General features: G+C 38.5%; 1 protein-coding gene across 4 annotated transcripts in view; it reads left to right on the forward strand.

The window, feature by feature from the left end:
* The window catches only part of MYO16 (myosin XVI), a 377,675-nt gene extending 366,147 nt beyond the window's left edge, over positions 1 to 11,528 (forward strand). For all 4 annotated transcript variants that reach the window (XM_071807296.1, XM_071807294.1, XM_065829663.2 and 1 more), the window contains one exon: positions 10,654 to 11,528. In XM_071807296.1, the coding sequence (XP_071663397.1) occupies positions 10,654 to 10,887 (234 nt within the window). In that variant the 3' untranslated portion in view covers positions 10,888 to 11,528. The remainder of the gene's footprint in view (positions 1 to 10,653) is intronic.
* The last annotated feature ends 12,535 nt before the right edge of the window (positions 11,529 to 24,063 follow it).

Consider the following 24,063-nt stretch of genomic DNA (forward strand, 5'->3'; position numbering starts at 1 on the left):
GAAAGGAAAGGAAAGGAAAGGAAAGGAAAGGAAAGGAAAGGAAAGGAAAGGAAAGGAAAGGAAAGGAAAGGAAAGGAAAGGAAAGGAAAGGAAAAAGAAGAAAGAAAAGAAAAAAAGAAAAGAAAAGAAAAGAAAAGAAAAGAAAAGAAAAGAAAAGAAAAGAAAAGAAAAGAAAAGAAAAGAAAAGAAAAGAAAAGAAAAGAGAAAAGAAGAAAAGAGATCCAGAGAAATTAGAAAAACAACTAAAAGGAAAATAAGAATAAAAGGAGGGAAAGAACCAAGGACAGATCACAGGTTGGTGGAGTAAAAAGAGAGAGGGACTAAGGAGTAAAAAAGTAGAAAGCCTATGTGATGTTCCAGATATGATACCCATCTTTATATACATATCAATGTGATATTTCATGTTCCATAAAATAAAATAATTGTAATAATCTATGCAAGTTGGTTCGCAACCATAGTCTCCTGAAGATTCAGCCATCCAAGAAGAAAGGTAGAAAATCTCCCCTTAAAAGGTGCAAAGCCTCCTTGTGCAGTTTAGTTTTCTAATGACTGAATGTCAGCTTATTTGAAATCAGATGATTTCACATGTTTCAGCATCCTATGAAGATACTCCCAGAACAAGATACAAATAAGCAAGCAGCTTGCTATCCTAGTAGGTTAAGTAATATCAAACATAAAGTACACACTGGCATAAAGTTTTGGTTACCCACTTCTAAAATATTTTCTATCTGTCACATCCACATAAAAAATCATGGTTATTTTTTCACATATTGTTATATTAAAAAATCTGCAGTCTTATCTCTTCTATTTTGTTTAAACCCCATAGTGCAGGTTGGCAGATTGTGGTAATATAGGAGCCAACATTTGACAATGAAAAATTGGAGATGTCTTTTCATATTCGTGAAGAATGTATTTATTGTTTCATTATAGCTTAAGCCATAGCTCTTATTTCATGAAATCTCATTGCTTTCAGCAGTCTCTTCCCTCTGAAAGAACTGCGTGTTCATTATAGTTTCAAGGGTTGTCTTTGTTCCTGCTTGATTTAATATTTGTTGCAAATCATTTTTTTGTTGACTATTCAAAAGTATAAAATAATGAGTAGTCAAAAATGCAATGTGTTGCTACCCCCCACCCATTGTCACAGTTCTAAACACTGGGCTTTAACATTTGTTATTAATGTCTGTCATGTTTACCTATTAGCTGGAAGTAATCTTTGATCATCTTTGAAGTAAAACATGGCAATCAAACAAGTCTGGTATAATAAAACAAACAAACAAACAAACAAAATCAACAACCCACCCCCCCCCCAAAAAAAAAAAATAGCAACAAACCACTAACACCTTTGTAAACACATAATACCCAAGAGATGACACAAAATGATATATGTTTATCATTGATCTGAATCAGTATATCCTCCTGAATTGTGTTTTGTTTATTGTTTTGACAGTAACATCAAAGAATTCCCTTTGTAATGTCACATACAAATAAAAATCAGGTCTTATAACACAGTGCAGCTTTATTTTTAGAAGACTACAGTCAAAACCAGGTACCTTACAGATTAAATGGTATGAGGTAATGCATAGTATAAATTCATCAGTAGGTACAGTATCTTGTGGCTCTCTGTCAAGGGCTTCTGGAGGTTTGACACCCCTCTGCTCAGAAAGCATTTCCTAGATCTGAATTCTGTGACCATCAAAAGGGAAAGCACAGATTCTCCTCTTTGAAACCATAGATGCCACAAAGAACTTCCTACACATAAGGTCTCTTTTGTGTCTCTACTGCTTCATCCTCATTGCATTTTCCCATGGTAGAAGGCTGTGACTGTTGAGGAACAAAACCTCCCGAGCATCTCTTTCCCCTCCAGAAGCTCAGGTGCTTGGCTGAAATACATATTTATTCCCCTTGGGCTGCCCCAGTGGCCAGCACGTCACCCAAAAAGGCTGCTTCCAATCTGAGTTTGATGGGAATGTGGTCCACTACCCCATGGACAGCATCTGTGAAGAGTGACTTCACTTCTGACTTAGTCACAAGTGCCTGGTGGGAGAGAGAATAAATCAGTCCCTCTGCCCTTCGTTCTCTTGCTGTCACACACTGCCGCAAACATGTTGATCAGCAGAGATTCACATTGCTAACAGGACATAAATTGTTTGCCTCTAGTGTTCTTTGACCATAAGTGTAGTGTTTCTGCAGAAGAAAGGATGATACACAACATTAGCAAATACAAGTTGATGATTGCTTCGAAAGCATTGTGGCAAAACCTCATCTGTAACTGATCAAGTAAAATATCTCCATTAATACCACAAAGCAGCAGTGATCAATTAAGTAGCAACATGATTCATTTTTTCAGATAGTTTTTGTTACATTATGTACAAAATGGTATCAGCATTGTTAGGTCAGCTGTTCTGAAGACCTCTACAATAAATGATTTGTCTTCAGAACTCATCTTGAGAAAGGCACAGTTGCTGCCCTGAGCATCATCTTTTTCTCAGGCATCAGAGGTAAATTAGGAGAATGTTCTGAAGGTTTTAAAGAGCATTGTGTAGTCCATTTGTCTGGAAAGAGAAATATTACCTTAGAGAAAAACAAAACAAAACGAACAACAGTATAATTCAATATTTGTTGATGTTTTCGTCACTCTCAGAAGGTGTCATTTAGTTGCTGATATCAGAAATCTAGAGTTGAAAGAAACTCAGCCAAAACAAATAATAAAAAATAAATGATTGAAACCCTAAAAATCCAAAGAAGTAAATAAAATACACCGTTGTTTTGAATGTACAGGCTTGTACAACTCTATTCCCAGCTCAAGTAATCATAGTGCCTGATGTATACTGTCATATATTATTGAACATTGCTCACCTTATTCTAATAGTTTCTGCCAGATTACACATTATATCTGTACTCAGGATTTGTGACTGATATTATTTTGCAAATACATTATAACTTCAATTGTTGAAATACCTCCAAGCTGTGTGGAAGATGATTAACCTAATTAATTGAGAATATTGTGGTCCCAGGCATGTTGCAACTTCACTGATGGATAGGCAGAAAAGTACGGAAGACGAAGTCCTGCTTTTACAACTAAAATGTATTCCTGAAAAAAAGAACAAAAGAAAACCACATCCCCACCCACCACCAACCCCCACCCTGCAAAGCAAAACAAAACAAAACCAAAACAACAAATGCGCAAACAAACAAACAAAAAAGTCATGAAAGAAAATCAGACAACTTACACCAGAAACAGGATTTCAGTCAGATGAAAAATATAAAATAGAACTGCAGTCAGATGAAGAATATGAAATCTTCTGATTGGGAAGGCTTCAAAAAAACACCAAAAGTGTGTGTAGCCCAGGAGTCTCTTTCTGACCAAAACGAGAAGGAGCTACCGCTTAGGGAAAACAGAGAGGTGTGAAGTACCTCTTCTGTTGGTGTGATCTCTTGTTTTCCAGTGGTCTGTGAAGAAGGTCCTTCTGGAGACAGAGTTCATTTTGTATCTAGTAATCCTTAGTGGACTTTACTTTTATGAATTTTTCTGGAAAATCCTTTCAGAAGGCCAAACCGAGGCAAACAGTGGAATTAGTTCTTTTTTAGGATGAAGCTTGAGAGGTCTCCAAATGCCATGTGTTATAGCAGAAGGCTGGACTGGGCAATCAAAGATGCCTGTTCCTCCGTGGTCTCTTGACACCAGAATATCCTACTTCTAGCATCACCCCATGATTGGTGTTTGGAATAAAATTAAATCTGTCTCTCAAAAAATCCAGGTACCTGAAAAATGCTTTCCAGAAAGGAAAGAATTTCTTCCTGACACTTGTGGTGATCTATTTTTTTTCAGAAATATAGCCACTTTCTAGTTTTATTTTAAATACAAGGTTACTCTCAAGATTTCCCCCAATTTTAAAATATTGCCAAAGCTATTTCTTCCTTTGATATGTCATCTATACAACACCTGTTCTAAAAGTAGCTTATTCTTTCAATGTAATACAAAATCTTAACCAAGAGAAAAAAAAATGTTTTCTTGTTTAGAACAAAGCAAATGTAACATATATATCAGTTATGGGTCTCATAATCAACTCTATTTAAGATGGCATACCTCCTGCAGAGCAATTCCAGATTTGCACCAGACAGAGCAACTGTCATCTTTGCCATTTTCTCTTTTCCAATAAACCCATTTGCCATCCATTTGAAGTGTTACTTTTGGAGAAACTAAGGTTGCTTCAACACAAAGAAAAATAATCAGTAGTTTAAAAGAACTATTAACTAAAAATCACTTTATTGTTGCATGTCACATAAAGTCATTATATCCAGTGGGTCTGCATTTGCAAAAATATGCATGCACAAGACAGTCACATGAATCAGCTTGGATCCCAGTGGTACATTTGTATTTGAAGATTTTTAATTGGAATTTAGAAGCATGTAAACTCATTTATCATAGCTGTTCTCTGCTCCCTGCTGGGGTCTTACATGGCCAGTACAGGTTTCCCAATCAAACACAAATTTACATATTGATTTGATTCATGATGAATGCTTGCCTAGACTTTGTAATACACCCTTGTTTAACTGTGTGCTTCCCCCTTGTATCTTTAAATAAGTATTGGATTGGCAAATAACTTGTCAACTGACAGATTTTCTTTTCTTGATTCAAGAACCGATGGAAAAGGAATCTTTTCCTGATTCATGCTTTTTTGTCACATAGAAAAAAACCAAACATATCTGTTTAAACTTGAAGGGTAAGGATTTTTTGAGAGGTTGCAGTGTGCCTCTCCTGCAGTTTGGAAAAAAGATGTGATGTGTGTTTGGAAGCCATCAGTGTAGGAGCTTTTCAGATGCAAAAAGAAAACAAGGAAAGATGAAGCCATTAAAATGAGTTAAACATTTTTGTGAGATGCATGTATGTCAGAGGTTGAATGAAAATTGTTGGTCTTGCTAATAATCGCATACAGTATGACTTATTTTCAGAATCACTGAATGAAATTGTGTCTTGAATTTTGAAATTAGAGGTGAGAACATCCTGGTCACTTCTGTCTTTAAAACTATGATCCGCCAGGGTTTGTGAACTGATTTTGAGGGCTCTAATAAAGATAACTGTGAGTTACTTATTGGCTGAAATTTGTTCTGCTTACATTTTTAGGCAGCCTACAAACTGGAAAAGATTTTTTAAAATGTGGGTTTTTTTCAGGGAAGTTCCATTTCTACTTATTGAATAATTCACTTTAGATCCTGATCAGGCTTCAGAAAACTAACATCATTGCTCTTCAAGACTCAGTCTCCCCATAGATTCCATGATGGGACATCAACTTCACTAACAATTTCAAACAGTAATGGAACAGAACCATAATAATGCTGTAATAATTAATTGTGAGCATCTACTGACAGTAACTTTAGAGCACCGTTAACAAATCTATTAAAGAAAGTAATTGGTAGTATTTCTCTGAAGGGAAAATACAGACTAGCTACCTTCTGCAAATGTCTTACGACTACAGGTTTATATGCTATACATGTCCTTAAATTGTGTTGTGATTTGAAAATCTCTTTTCTGTTGTGCTTATATGTCTATATTCAGAAATTTTACTAAAACTTACAGAAGCAACTAAATCAGAAGTGTAATCAAGCATGAAGAGCTACATTTTATGGAAAGAAAATTATTTCTATGTTTTAACATCCAAAATGTAATTTAATACTTATTTTCATTTTCTGGTGAATAGTAGAAAAATTAAACGTAATCACAAATAACAAAAAAAGTTACTAGAGCACAATACACATATTTTTGAAAAAGTAAACACTACATTTGGTCAGGGAGAGAGCAAAATGAGGTGAAATACTCAAAATAATCTTCTAATGCAAATCAATAAATCTCTGTTTGGCAGACACTTTAATGAGACCTTTAGCCAGAGGTTGACGATAAAGACCATTGCATTTGACACACAAATAGACAATATAAGCTCTTTATTACTTTTAAATGTTACAAAATATCCTCTGTAAAGTTACAGCATTTGATCTCTTAATGCAGAATTAATTTCCTGAGGTGCTAGAGCCAAATCCCTAAATAACTCTAAGTTAATTTTAAACGGACCTGTTAATCTCGTTAGTTGGCATACCTTTTTTCACAAATGATTTAAAAATGTGAAACCTTCAACTTTCTGTAGCTAAAAGCTCACTATTTTTTTTAACTAGCCTAAGAAATAATACTAAAATTAAAATAATTTATTGACTTATCTTACATCAACTCATCTTATTTCTAATACAAAGTTGAAATCCCATATTTCTGCTTTAGGCCATAAAGTGAAATTTAGGCAGAATTTAGAAGCCTAAACCCAGAAGACAACTCAGGGTCTCATTTTCCAGTGACTGTGAGATACTTAAATGTGTATAACTCAGTAGGCAAAATCATGGTCCATGACTTTTATGGTTGCCGCCATGCAACCAAAATGCTCTGTCTCTTGTGTGCTAAAACAAGGGGCTCACTCTGAAGGATTTGCTTTAGCATACTTACCACACATGGACAGCACAAAGCCCAGGAGCCAAAGTCCTCTTTCCTTGCCCTCAGAGTCCATCTCTTCTAGTCAAAATGTCCTCTCTGCATGTGGGAACTTGGTCTCTTCCTTAACATGAGAGAAGTCAAAGCCACGTCTTCTGATTTCCCAACGTGCTCAAACCACTCAATAATGATGAAAGTCCTTCCATGCATTTCCTGATGGGACCGAGCCATTGATGCTTTGTCACTAACCAAAATCCCTAGTGCCAGGAGGAGAGCATTTGCTTCTACAGTCTGATAGTTTGGGCTGTGAGGTGGGAGGAACAAATCCTAGGGTCTCTTCCCTGCACTGCTCATAACATTTATTTTGTTCATCTTGCCACATTTTGCAGTGGAAAGTGTGGATCTTGATTAACTGCTTCAATCTGTTGCAGCTTTGGTAACTCCAGATGCTCTTCTCTTGTGTGTCACTGCCTTTGACACTTCCGCTTTTCTTTTTTTGCTTCGTAAGGATTCTTGATACCAAACACAGGTGTGGTGTTTCCACCAGATAGCAGGGCTGTTAGATGCTAGGTATTCAAATACTATATGTTTTTGTTGGTCTAGCCCAAAAGTTTTGTTGTCCATAATGGTCTGATTGACCATTGACACTGAGTAGGAAGATCCTGGTCTACAGTTGGTACGATTTCTCTCTCTTAAATGGCTGAAGTTGTTTTTTCAGTGCTCATTGAGAAGATCAGTAGTCTTAAAGGAATTGCTTCCTACACACCTCATTTACTCTTCACAAAATACATGTTCAGGATACAGAATAATAATAAAGAAACACGGTTTTCTGTTATACATTGTGCTTCATGTAAAATCACTCAGCAAATCTTTTCCATAATGAATATGTAAAATAAATCTTTAACTTGTCACAGGTCTAATCACAAATGGAAAAGAGAAAAGATACCATCTTGTTCAAATAGAACTAATTAAATTAATTGATTCATTTAAATCTCTGCCATTTCTTGTGCATTTTCCCTTATTTCATTTCCACTGGATTTCCATTGTCCATCCTTCATCCAGGTTGAAATATAAACTTTTTCCAGGTTATTTAACAGCTCAGTCCTGTAGTGAATGAAGTTTTAAAATATTTTTCTTCCCTGTTTTAAAAATGCAATAAAGGATGGACACTTATTTGTGGATTGGACCTACATTTGTCCACTATACACTGGAAAATGAGCTGTATAGTGAAACTGCTGACCCAAGATTAATTTGCAGCTTCTATAAGCAGGGTCGAGATAAGAAACCTTCTTCAGTGCCTATCAGCTATAGATAGGATGCATTTGTCCATTGCCCTGCCCAGGCAAATTGTACTGGCTTTTCACCCTGCACCTGTGTGCCTTTATGTTTCTTAGAATAGCAGTGGAGCTGTCTCTATCCAAATACTTTGTCCATACTTCATTAGAGTCATGCTATCAAACTTTTTTCACCTGAGCACACCCAATAACACAGAGTTTCAAAGCATCTGTTTTCTTATAAGGATACTTATCTATCAGTTTTCAGATACATCTTTGATTATTTCTCTCTGAAACTGTTTTGTATGAAACTCTTGCAGTCTAACACAGCTTGCTTTTAGTATGTTCCAGCACCTCTCTGAGAAGCATTCCTAATACAGGTTCATGAAATGCCTAAAATTTAGATGCAAATAAGGTGACTAAATTGGGAAGCATGAATTCCATACTACCTGTTTTCTAAACTGGGTTATGCCCATAATTTAAACCCACAAAAACCTATAGAAATTGGCCAATTTGCCACAGTAAGCTGCAGCATCTCCCAAGGCATACATCTGTTCTATAGGTTAAAACTACCCAACCTGTCTTAGTAAATTGTTTCCAATTACAAACTTTTAATTTGTCTTCTAACCTTTCCTACCCACACTGAAAAAAAAAAAAAAGAAAAAAAAAAAGAAAAAAAAAGGTAATGTGTTTTGGTACACAAAAGTTATCTGATATCCCTCTAACAATATCCGTGGAACATTTCCTTTTCCTTTGAGTTGCTTTTTCTGCAAACATGAAAGCAAAGAGGTTTTTGATTTCCTAGTGGTATGTAATTGGGATGGCATCAAAATATGCTTTAATGAAGTCTTTCAAACACTTTCTATTTTTCTTCTTTTTTCTTAAAAATGTCATTATGTAGGTTAATGCGTTTCTCTTTGAAGCATCAACCAACCAGAAATTAAGCGGATTCCCCATAGATCTTCAGGCATCTCCATGTACAGTTGCATTCCTTTTCTGACAGCACATGTGAAAGGTCTGACTTGCACAGGAGACATTTGCTCCATGGAGGAACAGCAGGAGCCACAGGCCTTAGCAAAGTCATCTACCCTGGGAACCTTATTACCCATCAGTGACAAAAATGCCATTCATGTCACTCAGCCCTCCTTGCAACCAGAACTGACCACATGGGTAGTGTCTTGTGAGCATTTGGGGGCACTGTACATCCTTTATCAGGGTGACTAACATGGAGCCAGCTCTCATTATGACAAGGTGTATAAAAGCAACCTTGACAAGACAGCCATACTTCTCAACGTGAGACTGTTGTGTGAGGTGAAGCATGGGCATTTTAGTCACATCATAGGTGCCTCTGTGGGGTCCTTCAGAAGGAAGGTAACAGGGTAAGGGCCATGGGCCATTAGCTGTTGTGGTGGGTTTGGTTCATATTCCCTAGACTGGCCCCTTCTGCTACAGAATACCCTCACACCAATGACTCTTAGGACCTGCTCTAGGTGCTGCTCTACTGCATAGGTGCCAAACAGCTTTTAAAGGGTGGAGAGGTGGACTTCGTAGCTTTGTGAACCTGTACTATCATGAGTGCTTCAATCTGACTTGAACAAAATAAATAACCATTGCAACAGAAAGTTTAAATGTGAGGGAACAGTTTCTTCTAGATGGATTATGATTCCAGTACAGAATTCTTTGGCTATTTCAGGATGATTTTATAAATAGTTTCAGGGCAACTGAAGCTACATTTTAAGTTATTAATGCATTCTCTAGAGGAAGACAAGGGCCAGTCCCTGGTTTTAAGGATAATATCTATCTGTGACAAGTAGCACTACTAACTGCAAGCAGCAAAACAGGTTATAGGTACTTGTGTATCTACATTTAGTAACTGTCCTGGTTTTGGCTGGGATAGAGTTAATTTTCTTCCTAGTAACTGGCATAGTGCTGTGTTTTGCATTTAGAATTAGAATAATGGGGTTAAACCAAGATAGGGGCAAAACCTTGCTATACCTGCTGCTGCTATTTGCTCCATGTAAAGAAGTATTTTGTTAGTATAACAGTATTATGACATCAGTTTTAAGACCAAGTTGTTAGAAATATGAACTACTCATCACTGTAGGCAGTATTGTTTGTGTGGTTTAGAGGATTGTGTTCATGCACCCTTTGCTGACATAGGGGAATTTTTTCCATTAGTTTCATTTTTGGCACCTGCTTCATACAACTTCAGTTCTGTGACTTGCAGACATGAGATTGAAATAGGGCAATTCTAAATCATTATTTATTTTTTTTTTTTATTTTCAGTGTAAAGAATGATAAATGGGGAGTCGACCAGCAAGTTAAGCACAAAGTTTTAAACCCTTTTGGAGGACAAGGTTGCTTCAAATTATTACCAGGGTTGTTTAATCTTTTTTCTTTCAGCTGTAATACAAATGAGAGCAGCTTTCCCTCAGCAATAGTGTGGAACTTCAGTGCTTGCCCACATGCATTTATTTATTTCTTTAATTGTAAATATTAGAATGGGAGCGCTCACAGCCACTCACCATCTAACATGGCTCATACTAGAATGTGTGGATAAGCTCATAATGCTCCACGATGCCCTTTGCAAATAATGTATGAAGAGCAGAAAGTGGTTCCCTTCTCACAAGGGGCTTGACAGTATGAAACACCTCTCATGAGTTCAAGGGAAGGTTATTTTGCTGAAAGTCATTACTGTTTATACATCATCATAAGTGTCACTGAGCTCTTTATAAAGAAGATAAGAAAACACGACCTGAACCTGCCCTTCTCACAGGTTTACATCCATGACAAAAGAGGCAGAGAGTCCTGTATGAAGTATCATTCAACATGGATAATGCAGTTTTACACTGCCAGGATAATTAAATGTATCCACCTTTATTATTATTATTTCCTTCTCATTAACAGGTTATTCATCAGCTTAGACTTTCAGAGAATGAGAGTGTGGCTCTGCAAGAGCTTCTAGATTGGAGGAGAAAGCTGTGTGAAGAGAGAGAAGACTGGCAGCAAATCTTGCACAACACTGAGCAAAGAATCACAGCCCCACCTCCACCCCCTTGTAAAAAGCCAACACTGCTGAAGAAGGTAGAAGATACCTCCTGCAACAGACTCTCTTCAGGCATATGGGACACCACGATGTGATTCAGATGCATGTGTCTGCAGACTGTTAGGAATGAAACCATCTAATGACTTCAATCTGCACAATCAGCAAGCTTTCTCCCTTCACAAAGCGTGCAGGGATTTTTTATAAGCGCTCATTCAAGAGCACAGGATGGAGGAGCTATTTAGATCTGTTGTGTGTGTGTGTGTACGTGTGTGTTTGTTCTTTTCATATATATACACATATACATATATATGTGTGCACCTGTGAGTATATATATGTATGTGTGTGTATATATAAATGGAGACAAACTGCACTATAAGTGCTTAGTTTAAAAGTACAAGACGGTCACTTAGAGTTCTCCCATGGACAATAAAGAAAATATGTTAAGCAAATGATGGGGAGAAGTGACTGACAGACATTTTAGAGAGATCAGGAAAGTCTGTGTGCACACTGTACAGCTGTTTTATATAGTACAAAAATATGATGTTTCTTGTTCTCTAATGAATGGTTTTATTATATTACATGTATACATATATATATTTCTTTGTAGATGTCTGTGTTCTATTGGCATTGCAAACCTGAACATTATTTACATGTTTATAACTGGTGTTTTATAACTTTATGCAATTGGTGCTGTCGTTCTTTCTTCAAAATACAGGTAATAAATTCAGAGCTCTCATTTTTCTTTCATAGTTTATCTTTAACAACATACCAAACAATTTCAACACTGTGTTGTTTTTTTTTCAGAACTGGCAATATCCTTTCTTAAATCCAATCCTGAAATTCTTGCAAAGCTGCTACATGCCAGTGTGGTTCAATGCTGCTCAGTCATGACTTCTTTTCGGTGGGCCTGTGTTTCTGAATGTGTGAACTGTGAATTCTGCAGTTACATCTGAAATCTTATTTCATTCTGGGTTATGTAAAATAATGAGCCACTCATTTAGATTATAAGTATGGTTTGAAATTCATACCTGATTATGCGTAAGGTCAGGTGTCAGCAGAAAGATACATAACGGTAATGAGGTATGAAAATAGGGCTGTGATTTACTGCTACAAGCCAGAAGGCTTTATGGAGATGGGTGTATCAAAGGATTATGCCCTTATGGAGGTACAATGATGCATTTACACCTCAAATTTCATGTAATGAAATGCTTTCAGAAATTGGAGCATTCTAATTGGCGAACATGAGTTCTGAGCAGTAACGTTAATTTATTAAAAACATGCTGCTGGAAACTTGTTAGCTACTGCTCAGCAGTCTTTGAAATACTGCTTTGCCACTAAGAGGTGTAATTTATATAAATACACAGGTATTTTGTCAGGGGCCACTTATTTTGAGTTCTTGGAGTGTGTAGAGCCAGTGCAAAACACTTTTCTTGGCTGTTTGCCCTGTTCCTATTGAGATCCAGGAAAAAGTGCTTGTAATTTTGCAAGTGGATATAAAACTAATATTTTCAAATGTAAGCTAGGTTTAAAAAGTGAGCTCAGGATTGGTTGGAAGTTAATGCGAAAGAAAAAAAAATGCTTAGAAATGTAGGTTTTTCCATCATGTTTGACAGAATCTTCCAGCAGGCCAAATGGCAAAAAGCAATCGCATGCTTGTTTGTTTGTTTTTACAGGGAAGCAGCAAAACTCAAATTGTTCTCATTAATATCATCAATTTGCAGGCAGGATTAGCACCTTCTCTCACTAGATATTAAAACAGACATTTTGAGTGGACAAGGAAGGGGAGACACCAGGTTAGCTCAGAATTTTACCTTGTTAACACTGTCAGCTTCACAGAAGTTCTTTGTATTTCTGTTTATTTCAAGAATACCCATTTCTTTTCTGTGGAGAAGCAAGGACTCCAGACTCTGAATCTTACCTTCAGCTGATGTAAATGGCCATAGATCGTGACTTTATCCAGGAGGGGTAGCTAACCACTGTGAAGTTATGCAGGAAACAACTCTCACCTGCTAAACAATTATATCAGAACGAGGCTTTGCCTGAAAGAATTGAGCTTTCTGGCTTTTCTACTCAGATAACCAGGGACACACAGACGTCCCTGTGTGAAAGCAAAATGAAATGGTTCCAGAACTGGATGCAAGAGGGCTAATTAATCCAACCTTGCAAGTACATTGCTTGCAGGATGCACATTGTTATCCCTACATGGCACAGCGTCGCTGTACAGAGATCTAACAGCATCTACCCCAGCTGGCTTAGCCACCCTGAACACCTCACTGTGCCCAGACAGTGCAGACAGGCCCTCAGGCTTGTCGCTCCTCAAACAGGCCTGGCAATTAGCCCTCTCATCAGGTCTATCAGACTGCTGACTCTAATGCCCACTAGCTGGCTTGGCAACTGGTAGCAATCAATCCACAGCAGCCTGGTGGTTTAGGGCAAGTAGGACTGAGAAGCCAGTTTAGACCATGCCAATATCTCTGCTATGGCAGTGGGCTTGCTACCAGTCACTGAGCTGGTTATGCGTAAGGTGAGCTTGTGTGTTATCTCCAGAGGACTCTTATGGTCACTGCTCATGTAACGTGGGAGAACCCAGAGGGAATACATTTCTCAAATACAGTTTAAAATGGGAAATAAAATAAATGCACACTGTACTATTTGCAGCCCTTACTAACATTTGTGTTAGAGCCATGATCAACCTCAGCTGCAGGAGCTCAAGTGGGGTCTAAGGAACCTTTTCTCTACTCTCAAAGTCTGTATTGTGCCCTGCAAACCAAGTGTGGAAGAAAGGTCTGTAGATTTTCTAGCAGCTTCATCAACACAGTGACAGAGAAGCCGGTACAAACATGATTCCGGTAATCTGATTTTCAGGACAGTGAACAAAGCAGATAATTCCCCTCTGTGCAGAAGGCTTTTGTTCTATCTTTTGCAAACTTGGGTGAGACACCTATTTTCTTGACCTCTTCCTTAAAACATGTTACCACAGCGTGATACGACAAACTAAAAAACAGAAGATATGAGACCTTTCTTGGTTTTATTTTCAATTTTGTTATTAATCCCAGGTTATGTAATGGCTGACTTTTTTACTTTGGAAGATTTTTCAGGATGTTCCATTAAAATATAGTACTATAGGAATAAAGTATTTGTGTTAAAACATGTTTTAAATATTTCTCTAATGGCAGTAAGACACTCCAGAGTGTGACTTATGATGTCATAATTCACACCTAGTGTCTTCATTGGTCCCTTGGCCTTTGGCCTTGTGCCTAACAATGCAGTTGGTAGGGAATTATTATACCATAATTCACACCCTACTGTGTCTTATTGCTTAAATAACCATACCCCCAGAGGTGTCTTAAAACTACCATTAAAGTTTATATTGTGTATCAAAATGTGTTTACAGGGCTGGGAAAATATACTATTGACATTTTGAAATGTTGAGAAGTAGTTTTAGCAGAACTGTACAGTGCTTGTAAATTAATCTCCCCAGTGGAGTATGCACCGGGCAATTACAGTATTTCTTGAGTGTGTGAAGTCCTCTCTTGCACATTAAAAAATAGCTTAGACAAAAAAAAAAGCCTTATGAATTTAATATTCTAAAGGGAAAGATTAAACTCTATGAGCATGCTAATGCCCTTAATATCCAATGAACAGTCTAAACTATATTTATATTTGCAATAACGCAATTTCAGGAAGCTAGGGTTATCATCAGATAATCACTCCTCCACATTGTGCCTTATTGCTTAATTTTTAATATGTGAAACAAACAAAACTTCTAACAAATCGGCCTGTCCTTCAGTATAAGGTAAGAAGAGTCAGATATGTTTTACACTTTAAAAAGTCATTGGTCTTAAAGCCAAGGGAATTCTGAAACCATATTAAACTACAATAAAAGAAAAACAACAGCTGTTGGCATGAGAAATTTTTAAAGCTTGTAAACTTTACTTGTTAGTCCTGAAATAGCACTTGGTGTTTTTTAGTTGTTGTAGTTACATTCCTATTGCAGATTATAAGAAAACTTTGCATTTAAAAACTGATTCAGACATCCAGAGAAATACATGCACCAATATTTTACGAAAGAACTGTGTAGAGCATGAAGTGATAAGCCTTTTCAAAATGTGTATTGTTTACAAAACAATAGTATGATTGTTGAATAAGTGAACTACATTTCCCTTTTGCCAGTGATCCTTTTTTATTCCTTCTAAAAGGTTGACTTATTTTCACTAATAACTTTATTATACTGCAGATCCTTTGTGTGTGCCACAAAGAATTTCATTAACTTGCTAAGAAAGCGTAATAGATTGTAGCATAGTTTTAAAGTGATAGTAATAGCCACGTTCATTGTAGTTTTTAATTCTGCTCTATAGTATCGACATCCCTAGTAATCCTGTTAATCTTATCTCTATAAAGCCTGCTAATATCTGAAATGCTCTGAGGAACCTAAAATAAGTTTTGCCATTCACTTGTTAAATAATAAATGTAATTAAACTCTGTACAAGTCAGTTTTCCAGAGTGGTATTAAACATTTAATGTTTTGTGTTCAGAATCTATAGTTTTAGAAAAGAAAACACCACCTGAGCATAACTATTTACAGTATCTGAACAAAACAGAAGGGCGTGTAAGGAAATACTTTTTTTCCAGTTTCGCTGTTCTCTGTATACTCAGGATTTTCATTTTGAGAAGAAATAAATAAATCCAAATACTGGCTTATACTGTGGCTGTGAGAACTAGATCATTAGTAGAGACTGTCTGTCCTCCCACCTGTGGTTTGGCCCTTTCCCTGACCACATGTACACCAGCTGGATCTGGCCAAATCATGGATTTTGCTGTGAGGTGTCTTAGGCAAAAATTTTGTCAAGTCATTATTTGACTTTTTGAGGATTTTTTATTTAGTACAGTAAACAAAAGGAAGCAGAAAACCAAACACGCACACACACAAATTGAATTAGTTAGAAGTATTTGCTTCAACCTTAACTACCTTGTTTTGGTTCTCATATATGTGAATAAAATCCCACCTTAACCCTTCATTATTTCCTTTCCTGTCAACTTGGATTAATTTTCAAACAGACTTTTATGATTAAAAAAAAAAGTGGCTAAATGAAATTACAGCATAACTTTTAGGTTTAATTTTTGAAATGCAGCATTTTCCTTTAAAAGTAATGAAATAGAATATTTCAATATTTGACCTGTTTTTCACCTTTTCCATCTGAAATTGTTGGATGCAGTCTGAATTTACACATAATTTCAATTTTTCATACATGTATCTTTTCAGAAATCCGGTCTTCTCTGGAAAGACCATACTAATGAATATTTGTTTCGAGGTGCGGGAGAACTGCTGAGGTCCTTAGAAGCATCAACAGGGAAAATTTGACAAGCACAGGTATATTGCCATCGACGCAAGGTTCCTGTGACAGCCATCAGCTAATGCTTGTGCCCTCACTGTTTGTATGTGTGCTTTAGCCCCTTCTCAGTCTACATGGATATGTAGTCACCTGTCTCCTGATACTCATTAGACTACCGAAAGAAAAGTACTGAACCTGTCATAAGCTCCCAAAGAAAGGGGAGAAATGTGCTCTGGGCTCTTATTAATTACTGATTATCGCAGTATCACAGTATGTTTGGGATTGGAAGGGACCTCGAAAGATCATCTGGTCCAATCCCCCTGCTGGAGCAGGAACACCTAGGTGAGGTCACACAGGAACATGTCCAGGCCGGGCTTTGAATGTCTCCAGAGTAGGAGACTCCACAACCTCCCTGGGCAGCCTGTTCCAGTGCTCTGTCACCCTCACTGAGAAGAAGTTTTTTTCTCAAATTTAAGTGGAACCTCTTGTGTTCCAGCTTGATCCCATTACTCCTTGTCCTATCATTGTTTGCCACTGAGAAGAGCCTGGCTCCATTCTCATGGCACTCACCCTTTATATATTTATAAACATTAATAAGGTCACCCCTCAGTCTCCTCTTCTCCAAACTAAAGAGCCCCAGCTCCCTCAGCCTTTCTTCATAAGGGAGGTGCTCCACTCCCTTAGTCCTCTTTGTTGCCCTACGCTGGACCCTCTCCAGCAGTTCCCTGTCCTTCTTGAACTGAGGGGCCCAGAACTGGACACAATATTCTAGATGGGGTCTCACTAGGGCACAGTAGAGGGGAAGGAGGACCTCTCTCGATCTACTGACCACCCCCCTTGTAATACACCCAAGGATGCCATTGGCCTTCCTGGCCACAAGGGCACAGTGCTGGCTCATGGTCATCCTGTTGTCCACCAGGACCCCCAGGTCCCTTTCCCCTACACTGCTCTCTAATATGTAATTTCCCAACCTATACTGGAACCTGGGGTTGTTCCTGCCCAGATGCAGGACTCTACACTTTCCCTTGTTAAATTTCATCAGGTTATTCCCCGCCCAACTCTCCAGCCTGTCCAGGTCCCGCTGGATATCAGCCACTCCTCCCAGCTTAGTGTCATCAGCAAACTTGCTGATAGTACACTCAATTCCCTCGTCCAAATCGTTAATGAATATATTGAATAATATTGGCCCCAGTACTGACCCCTAAGGCACTCCACTAGATACTGGCCTCCAATATCAATTACTTAAATATTTCTGAAAATGGGAATTGGAATGCAACTTTCTCACTGTCCGGATGTGAACAAACCACCAGGCTAGAAAGCTGTGTCAATGAAATTGCCACAGTTATTAAATGGAGAGTTATGGAGGTATAACACCTGTGTTTCATAATGTAGTATAACTTTGTGGTCAGTAAAATATTCCAAAAACTAGAGAAGCTGATTTTACACCATTTCAGGAAGACAACTCCATGTACGTCATTTGAATTAAAACCATCTCTGCCTGGTTTTGTGCAGACCCTCCCTAACAGAATGGTCTTAGTCTCACAAATCAGATAGGCAAGGGAATGCCTAGTGTTCACATGTGACAGGACTAGGGTAGAACAGTTGTCTGTGGATGGATAAGTTTGGGTAAGTGCTTTGGAAATCTCCAGACATTGCCACCTTCCTCAGGGTTCTGAACAGCAGCCTGAAGGTAGATTTTGTATAAATCCTTGTTTTATGAATCTCATCCCAATCAGTTTGTGCAGTTAAGAGTCTCCTGGACAGAAATTACTCTTCAAATAACCTTCATTTATTATATTTTAGTAACCTGATTACTAAAAGGATTTATTCAAGTCTAGCATTTACAGATACAGCTTCCATGTCTATAATAAGAAATCAGCATTTCAACATTAAAAAAATAATTTTTAAAAGGACAATATGCAAATAAGTGCATTTGAAACACATCTTCTGGGTTCATTATGAGATCTGGGCTCCCTTAGCCTCAGAGTTATCATAAGTAACGTGCTAAATGCCATATCATCAAAGATCAAGACAGCAACCCAGAAGTAGCTCTCAAAGTTTAAAGACTTTCTTCTACCTTGATTTTTCTTTCTTATATGATTCCCAAGTCCTCATCAGGCATGAGCAGCTACCAAGGTCAGACATCATGCAGCTTGAAAAGCATGCAGCTTTTGTCTCCTGAGGGAGGCAAACAACAAATCCAGACCTCAGCTTCTCTGAAGTGGAAAGGACATTCTGTTTACCCAATCAAAAGCACAATGGTAGATGCCTTATATCAGAAATCTCATGTAGATGTGTTTGCTTTTCTATACCAGGTATCATTCCCTTAAACTTTCTACAGAAGGCTTGTTTGTTCAACAGATACATTGATTTATAGGTGGGGAACATGGGTCTAGTTTAGGTCCATGATTTTACAAAGATCTTCAGTTAAGTTGAGGATTTGGTCACAGCTGATTTTTAAGGCCCACGGATTATTTACTTATTTCTGTATGCGTAGGGAAGTCCTGCCTGAACATTTAAATAAGCTCTGCCAAGACAAAAAAAAAAAAAAGAAAAAAAATCATAGCATATCTATAGACCTACTATTTTATTTGATCCCTGCACAGGAATAAAAGGCCAGATCCTGATGAGGGTTTGGATCTCGTAAGGACACTAACACTAGACCAGCCTTTTAGGTGCCTTGTCCCTGGAAAGGCACATGAAACTGAGCTGTGTCTCCATACTGCCTGTTCTTGGCTTCCATTTGTGACTCCATCTGACTCATTTGTCATAGTAGATGAAGTGCTGTAGTTCAGGGAGAAAATGGAGAGACCTCAGCAGCCTGGATCCCCTGTGCATTACAACGGGCATGTCTCTGCATACAGGAGGAGGTAGAGGGAATGGAGACTCCGTCTTCCCAGATACTCTGAGAATTTCTAAGCCAGCACAGTAGATTTTCCCAATGTTCCCAAACCTCTGTGTTCCTTACCTGCTAAAAGCACTGGGACACTGTCTTTAAGAGAAATGATGGCTGACCTTTAAGAATGAGAGTACAATCACATATCAAGTGTTCTTGAAAATACACCCAGGTAAAAGTAAAGGCCTAGCCAAAGACAAAACAAATCCTTGAAGTGAACAAACAGCTGCTCAGGATTATTCTGACAGGTAGCAATTGTTATCCAGAATTGGTGAAGTATGTGGAAGATTATGAAGGATCAAGATAAAAAACATTGGAGGGGAGAGGAGAAGAGAAACCACACTTGTAGTAATCTGGCGAGCTTTATTTGTTTTGTTTTATCCCGTTCTAGTACAAGGAGAAAGTATGTAACAAGTAACTGGAAGATGAGGAGATTAATACCTTATATGGGGTTCCCAGAAGCAGCAAGCATCATTCCACCACATTTTCTTCTTTAACAGGTTAACTGAACGAGCAGAGAGCATCAAAAGCCTTATAAATGTTAAAGGAGAACTCAGCTACCGGTTGGGCTTTTTCTGCGTCATGTCACATTCTTTAAACAAGCTGAGGACATAAGGGTTGTCACAGAGCAATTCAGGTTGGAAAGGATGACTGGAGGACCAGTTGTCTAAGTTTTGATGTGGCTGCACTTCTGTTAGCAGAGGCCAGTGTGGGGTTGGCCTGCTTTGCCACAAAGGCATGCTGTTGAAACATATTCAACTTCTCGCCCCCATGGACCTTTGTGTCCTTTCAGCAAAGCTGCTTCCTACCCAATCAGCCCTCAGCCTGTACTGTTGCACGGGGGTTTTCCACTGAGGTTATAAGACTTAACTTTGTTTTTGAACAAGTTTCTGCCAGTCAGTGATCGACAATTTATTATTCTGCTGAAATATATTTACTTCTTAGCCCGGTGGACCCTTATGTCCTTTTGGCATGTCATGGTCTTGTGAAGCTAGACTTTTTTGTACTCTCGACCAGTCAACACATAATCTGCCCCATGCTCTGCTCTGGTGATACCCCACCTGGAGTACCACATACAGCTCTGGAGTGCTCAGTACAGGAAAGACATGGACCTGTTGGAGAGGGGCCAGAGGAGGCCACAAAAATGACCAGAGGGCTTGAACAGCTCTGCTGTGAGGACAGGCTGAGAGAGCTGGGGTTGATCAGCCTGGAGAAGGCTCTGGGGAGACCTTATTGTGGCCTTTCATAAGAGAGGTGGGGACAGCTATTTAGCAGGGCCTGTTACAATAGGACAAGGGCTAATGGCTTTAAACTAAAGGAGGGGAGATTCAGGCTAGACATGAGGAAGGAATTTTTTACACCCAGAGACGTCGTAGATGGTCCATCCCTGGAGACATTCCAGGCCAGGCTGGACGGGGCTCTGAGCAACCTCATCGGGTTGCAGATGTCCCTGCTCATTGCAGGGGGTTGGTCTAGGTGACCTTTAAAGGTCCCTTCTGACTTAAAGTATTCTATGATTCTCTGATAAACAAATAGCTATGTCTTCATTTTTCCAGTTTTGATCCACCATTTCACTTCAGCTCGGTTGTATCACTGAGTCTTTTTGCAGTGGGAATGAAGACAGTTACTACTCAACAATTTATTCTTCAAAAAAAGGCCTGAATGTGTTCAGTAAGATAGGCTTAGTTGTCTCTATGCTTGTGAAACATACTTTTTTATTTATCAATAATCTGATGCAAGACAACTTGTTTCCCTCATTTGATTCTGATCTCCTCTCCTACTTCTACTGTGCTGCTTCTAGTGTACAATAAGGTATCTACTAACAACATTTTGGAGGTGTCTATCAAAGATGCTTGGTGCTTCGGATTGTTTTTCAGTATAACAGACATAATTTCTGTAGCAACTTTAGTAACATTAGTCAATTCACATCTCTGCGAATGTTAATGTAATAAGCTGTTAGTACGCATTATGGTCCTAAGCATTGTGGTTAGAATGAAATCTCTTTCCAAACCACACAGACCACTGTGCACTCACACTCATCATGTTAAGATGAAGCAGAGCTTTAGCCCTACCATCTTGTAACTATTAAAACATTTCTTTGCCTTTAGTTTACTTGTAATCTTTAAAAAGAAGCTCCATTAGTGCCCTAAGGGAACTATATACTATGAAATAAGGATAGAAGAACATTAACCACAAAGTCCTAAAGGTTTATTAGATGAAAACAAATAGACAAGCAAACAAATAAAAGCAACATGGAACCTTTCTGCTTTCATATTCTTATCACTTTTCATTCAAATGGAAGTTTTGGCCTTTCAGTATCAGTATAAAATGGAGTCGAAGACACATTTCTACTTCATTATGTGCAGCAAAAAAGGATCGTACAATAGAGAACTATTTTCCATCTCTCATGTGGATATGGTCATTATTTACTGGAGGCTGTTTTGTAACACAATGACCATCTGTCAGTAAGCACTGAAAACACTCAATCACGCTGGCTGTTATTGTTAAAATGCCACAATCAGTGACTGCTGTGAGGGATTAATAGATTTTTTTGCACTGAGAACAATTACATATTTAGAAGGCCAAATGAGCTCTCATTTGAGTTGTTATAAATCCAGAGCTACTCCACTGGAATCCAGGTATCATCTCTAGATTTATATTGGGGTAGCAGATGTCAGACTTTGACTCAGACCTTTAATAGAAAGATATCTGGGAAGGAGATCCTTTTGAATTGGTTATTTTTTTGAAATATCTGTGACTAAAAAAATGTATTTATATTAAATTGCATAAGAAAAATAGTTGAGACCATGTTTCCTTCCCACAATGAAGGGATAGCTCAGAATTATGTTCTGCTATTCTCCAGAAAGGTACGTTCTATGATTCTGTTCTAAATAATTGTTTTTAAAGAGGTTCAGTTTGCAGTTACATTCATTAAGCTTGGCTTTTGAATGTTGCATTGCATTTCTTTGTGCACACTTGGTCAGGAGTACAGATGCTCAAAGGAACCACCAGCTACACTAACAGACCCCAGGATCACAACTGAGTGTAATTCTCTACAAATCTGTATAATTAAACCCTTCAGGGAAAGTCTGGAATGGGATTCATTCAAATGCAGCCATGTGATTACAAGTGCATCATTAACATTTTTTTTATTTATATAAAGGGAAGTGGTGCCCTCAGGGTTGCAGAGTGAGCAAGAAATATAGCCTATACATTGAAGGTCATATGCCATACAGGGGTGGGAAAACATTTCTTAATCAAAAAAAAAAACCCTCTCCATATCATATATTGTGACCATGGGCAATAATTACTTAGCCTATTAAAATGCTTAGCTCAGTTAATGATTTAGTTAGTAAGTATTAGACATTTCGACTGCAGGAGGAACAGGAAGGCAAAAGGAGAGAGTGATGTGGGGGACTCTAGTCTTGAAAGAAGCTGAGTATCTCCAAGAAATCTTTGGGAACCCTCAAAACCTTTTTATTTCACAGGCCTCTGAGGAGCTTGCAGATGATCAGCCTTTCACACAGAAGGCTCTAACATATGATGGAGCTGGTCCTTATGGCTGCTACCTCAGAAGCCTCATTCCCTTGTTGAATCCCACCTCCCTCCTCTTTGGCACGTTGCTGCCACATGCCACGTGGCACCCAGACTTTCAAAGCGGGTGAGCTACACACAAGAAGTCTAATGCTCCCCACTGTGTCATAAACCCCTATCACCCCATCACGTATGAGACAGTAGGCAAGATGTGAGTGCAGCATGGACAAGGAAAGGGAATATCACAGAATGGTTGGAGTTGGAAGGGACCTCTGGAGATCATCTAGTCCGACCCAGTATATCCCAGCATGCAGCCTGGTAGGAAGGGCACATCCCTCCATGTTCCTTTCCTCCCTCTATGCCCAGAACGGAGTGGGAAGAGGAGAAGGGAAGCAAATTAGGATGTTTCTGTCAAGTGGCCTGACAAAACCATGCTCACTGGAATGGCACCTGCTTGTACTCACAAGACAGGAAAAAAAATGTAGCCAGATGAACAATCAGAAGCATTTGCTTTGAAACCTCTTACTTCCAGGTCGACACAACTTCTACATGCCCAGAAGCAAAGATCTTCTGAAAGTAACTGCACCTGCCCACCCCTCCGCCCTTGCCTCAAGAAAGCATGATAGGCAACTCTCCCAAAGGGCCTCCAGGTGTCATTTTGCAGCTGCATGTACCTACCTGTCCTTCAAATATGAAACCTTTACTTTTTTGATTGCATGCAAGTCTTATCAAAGACTAGCATTGTGTGGGCTGAGCAGGCCTGCAGAGATCACTTAACCAGTTTACAGGACGAGTATATCCTTTGCCTACCCTCTTTTCCAGTCTTTGAGCTTGCCATGAACTGAGAGTTATTTATCCAAACCTCAATATCACTCACAGTTGTTTGTTAGCCATTTGTCTAAACAAATTGTGTCCTGTGGCAGTCAAGCTCCATGGTCAGTCATTTTTGGCTGTGTGTGACTCGTCCCCTAAGTCACAAGGGATTGCTCCAATTTCCCACTCGGATGACATAAGCTTTATAAACAGGCACATGCTTGATTAAATTACTAGGCTTTGACTCATAGGCTGATAGAAAGCTAGGAGTATGGTAAGCAGGGCAATCCCACCACCACACAGAAGGCAAAGACAATTTTATTGAGCAGTTGCCCTCAGGTGCTGTGCTCTTTCACCTCAAACATGGTAATAATTCAGAGAGTCTTAAGCAGCAGATTTCCAAGGGCTTGTGGTCATGAGTATTTAAAAGATTTGTTAACACACAGCAAAATTATTTATGGAAATAGTACTCACTAACTAAGCCCCAAAGAGGTTACAAATAAATTATGCTATATCTGTTCATTTGCATGAATATTGCTTTCAGCTTCTTAGTGACTGACAACTGCTAAAATAACCTAAGAGACGACGTTTTTACTGTGCTCTTGTTATGTGATACCTACCTGAGAACAGTGGGGCTGATGAGCCATCCCAGGGTAAGATGTGACACTGTGTGACATTTAGCTTTTGTGATATGA

This window comes from Patagioenas fasciata, chromosome 1 (assembly GCF_037038585.1).
Source record: "Patagioenas fasciata isolate bPatFas1 chromosome 1, bPatFas1.hap1, whole genome shotgun sequence".
In the NCBI taxonomy this organism is placed as follows: Eukaryota; Metazoa; Chordata; class Aves; order Columbiformes; family Columbidae; genus Patagioenas; species Patagioenas fasciata.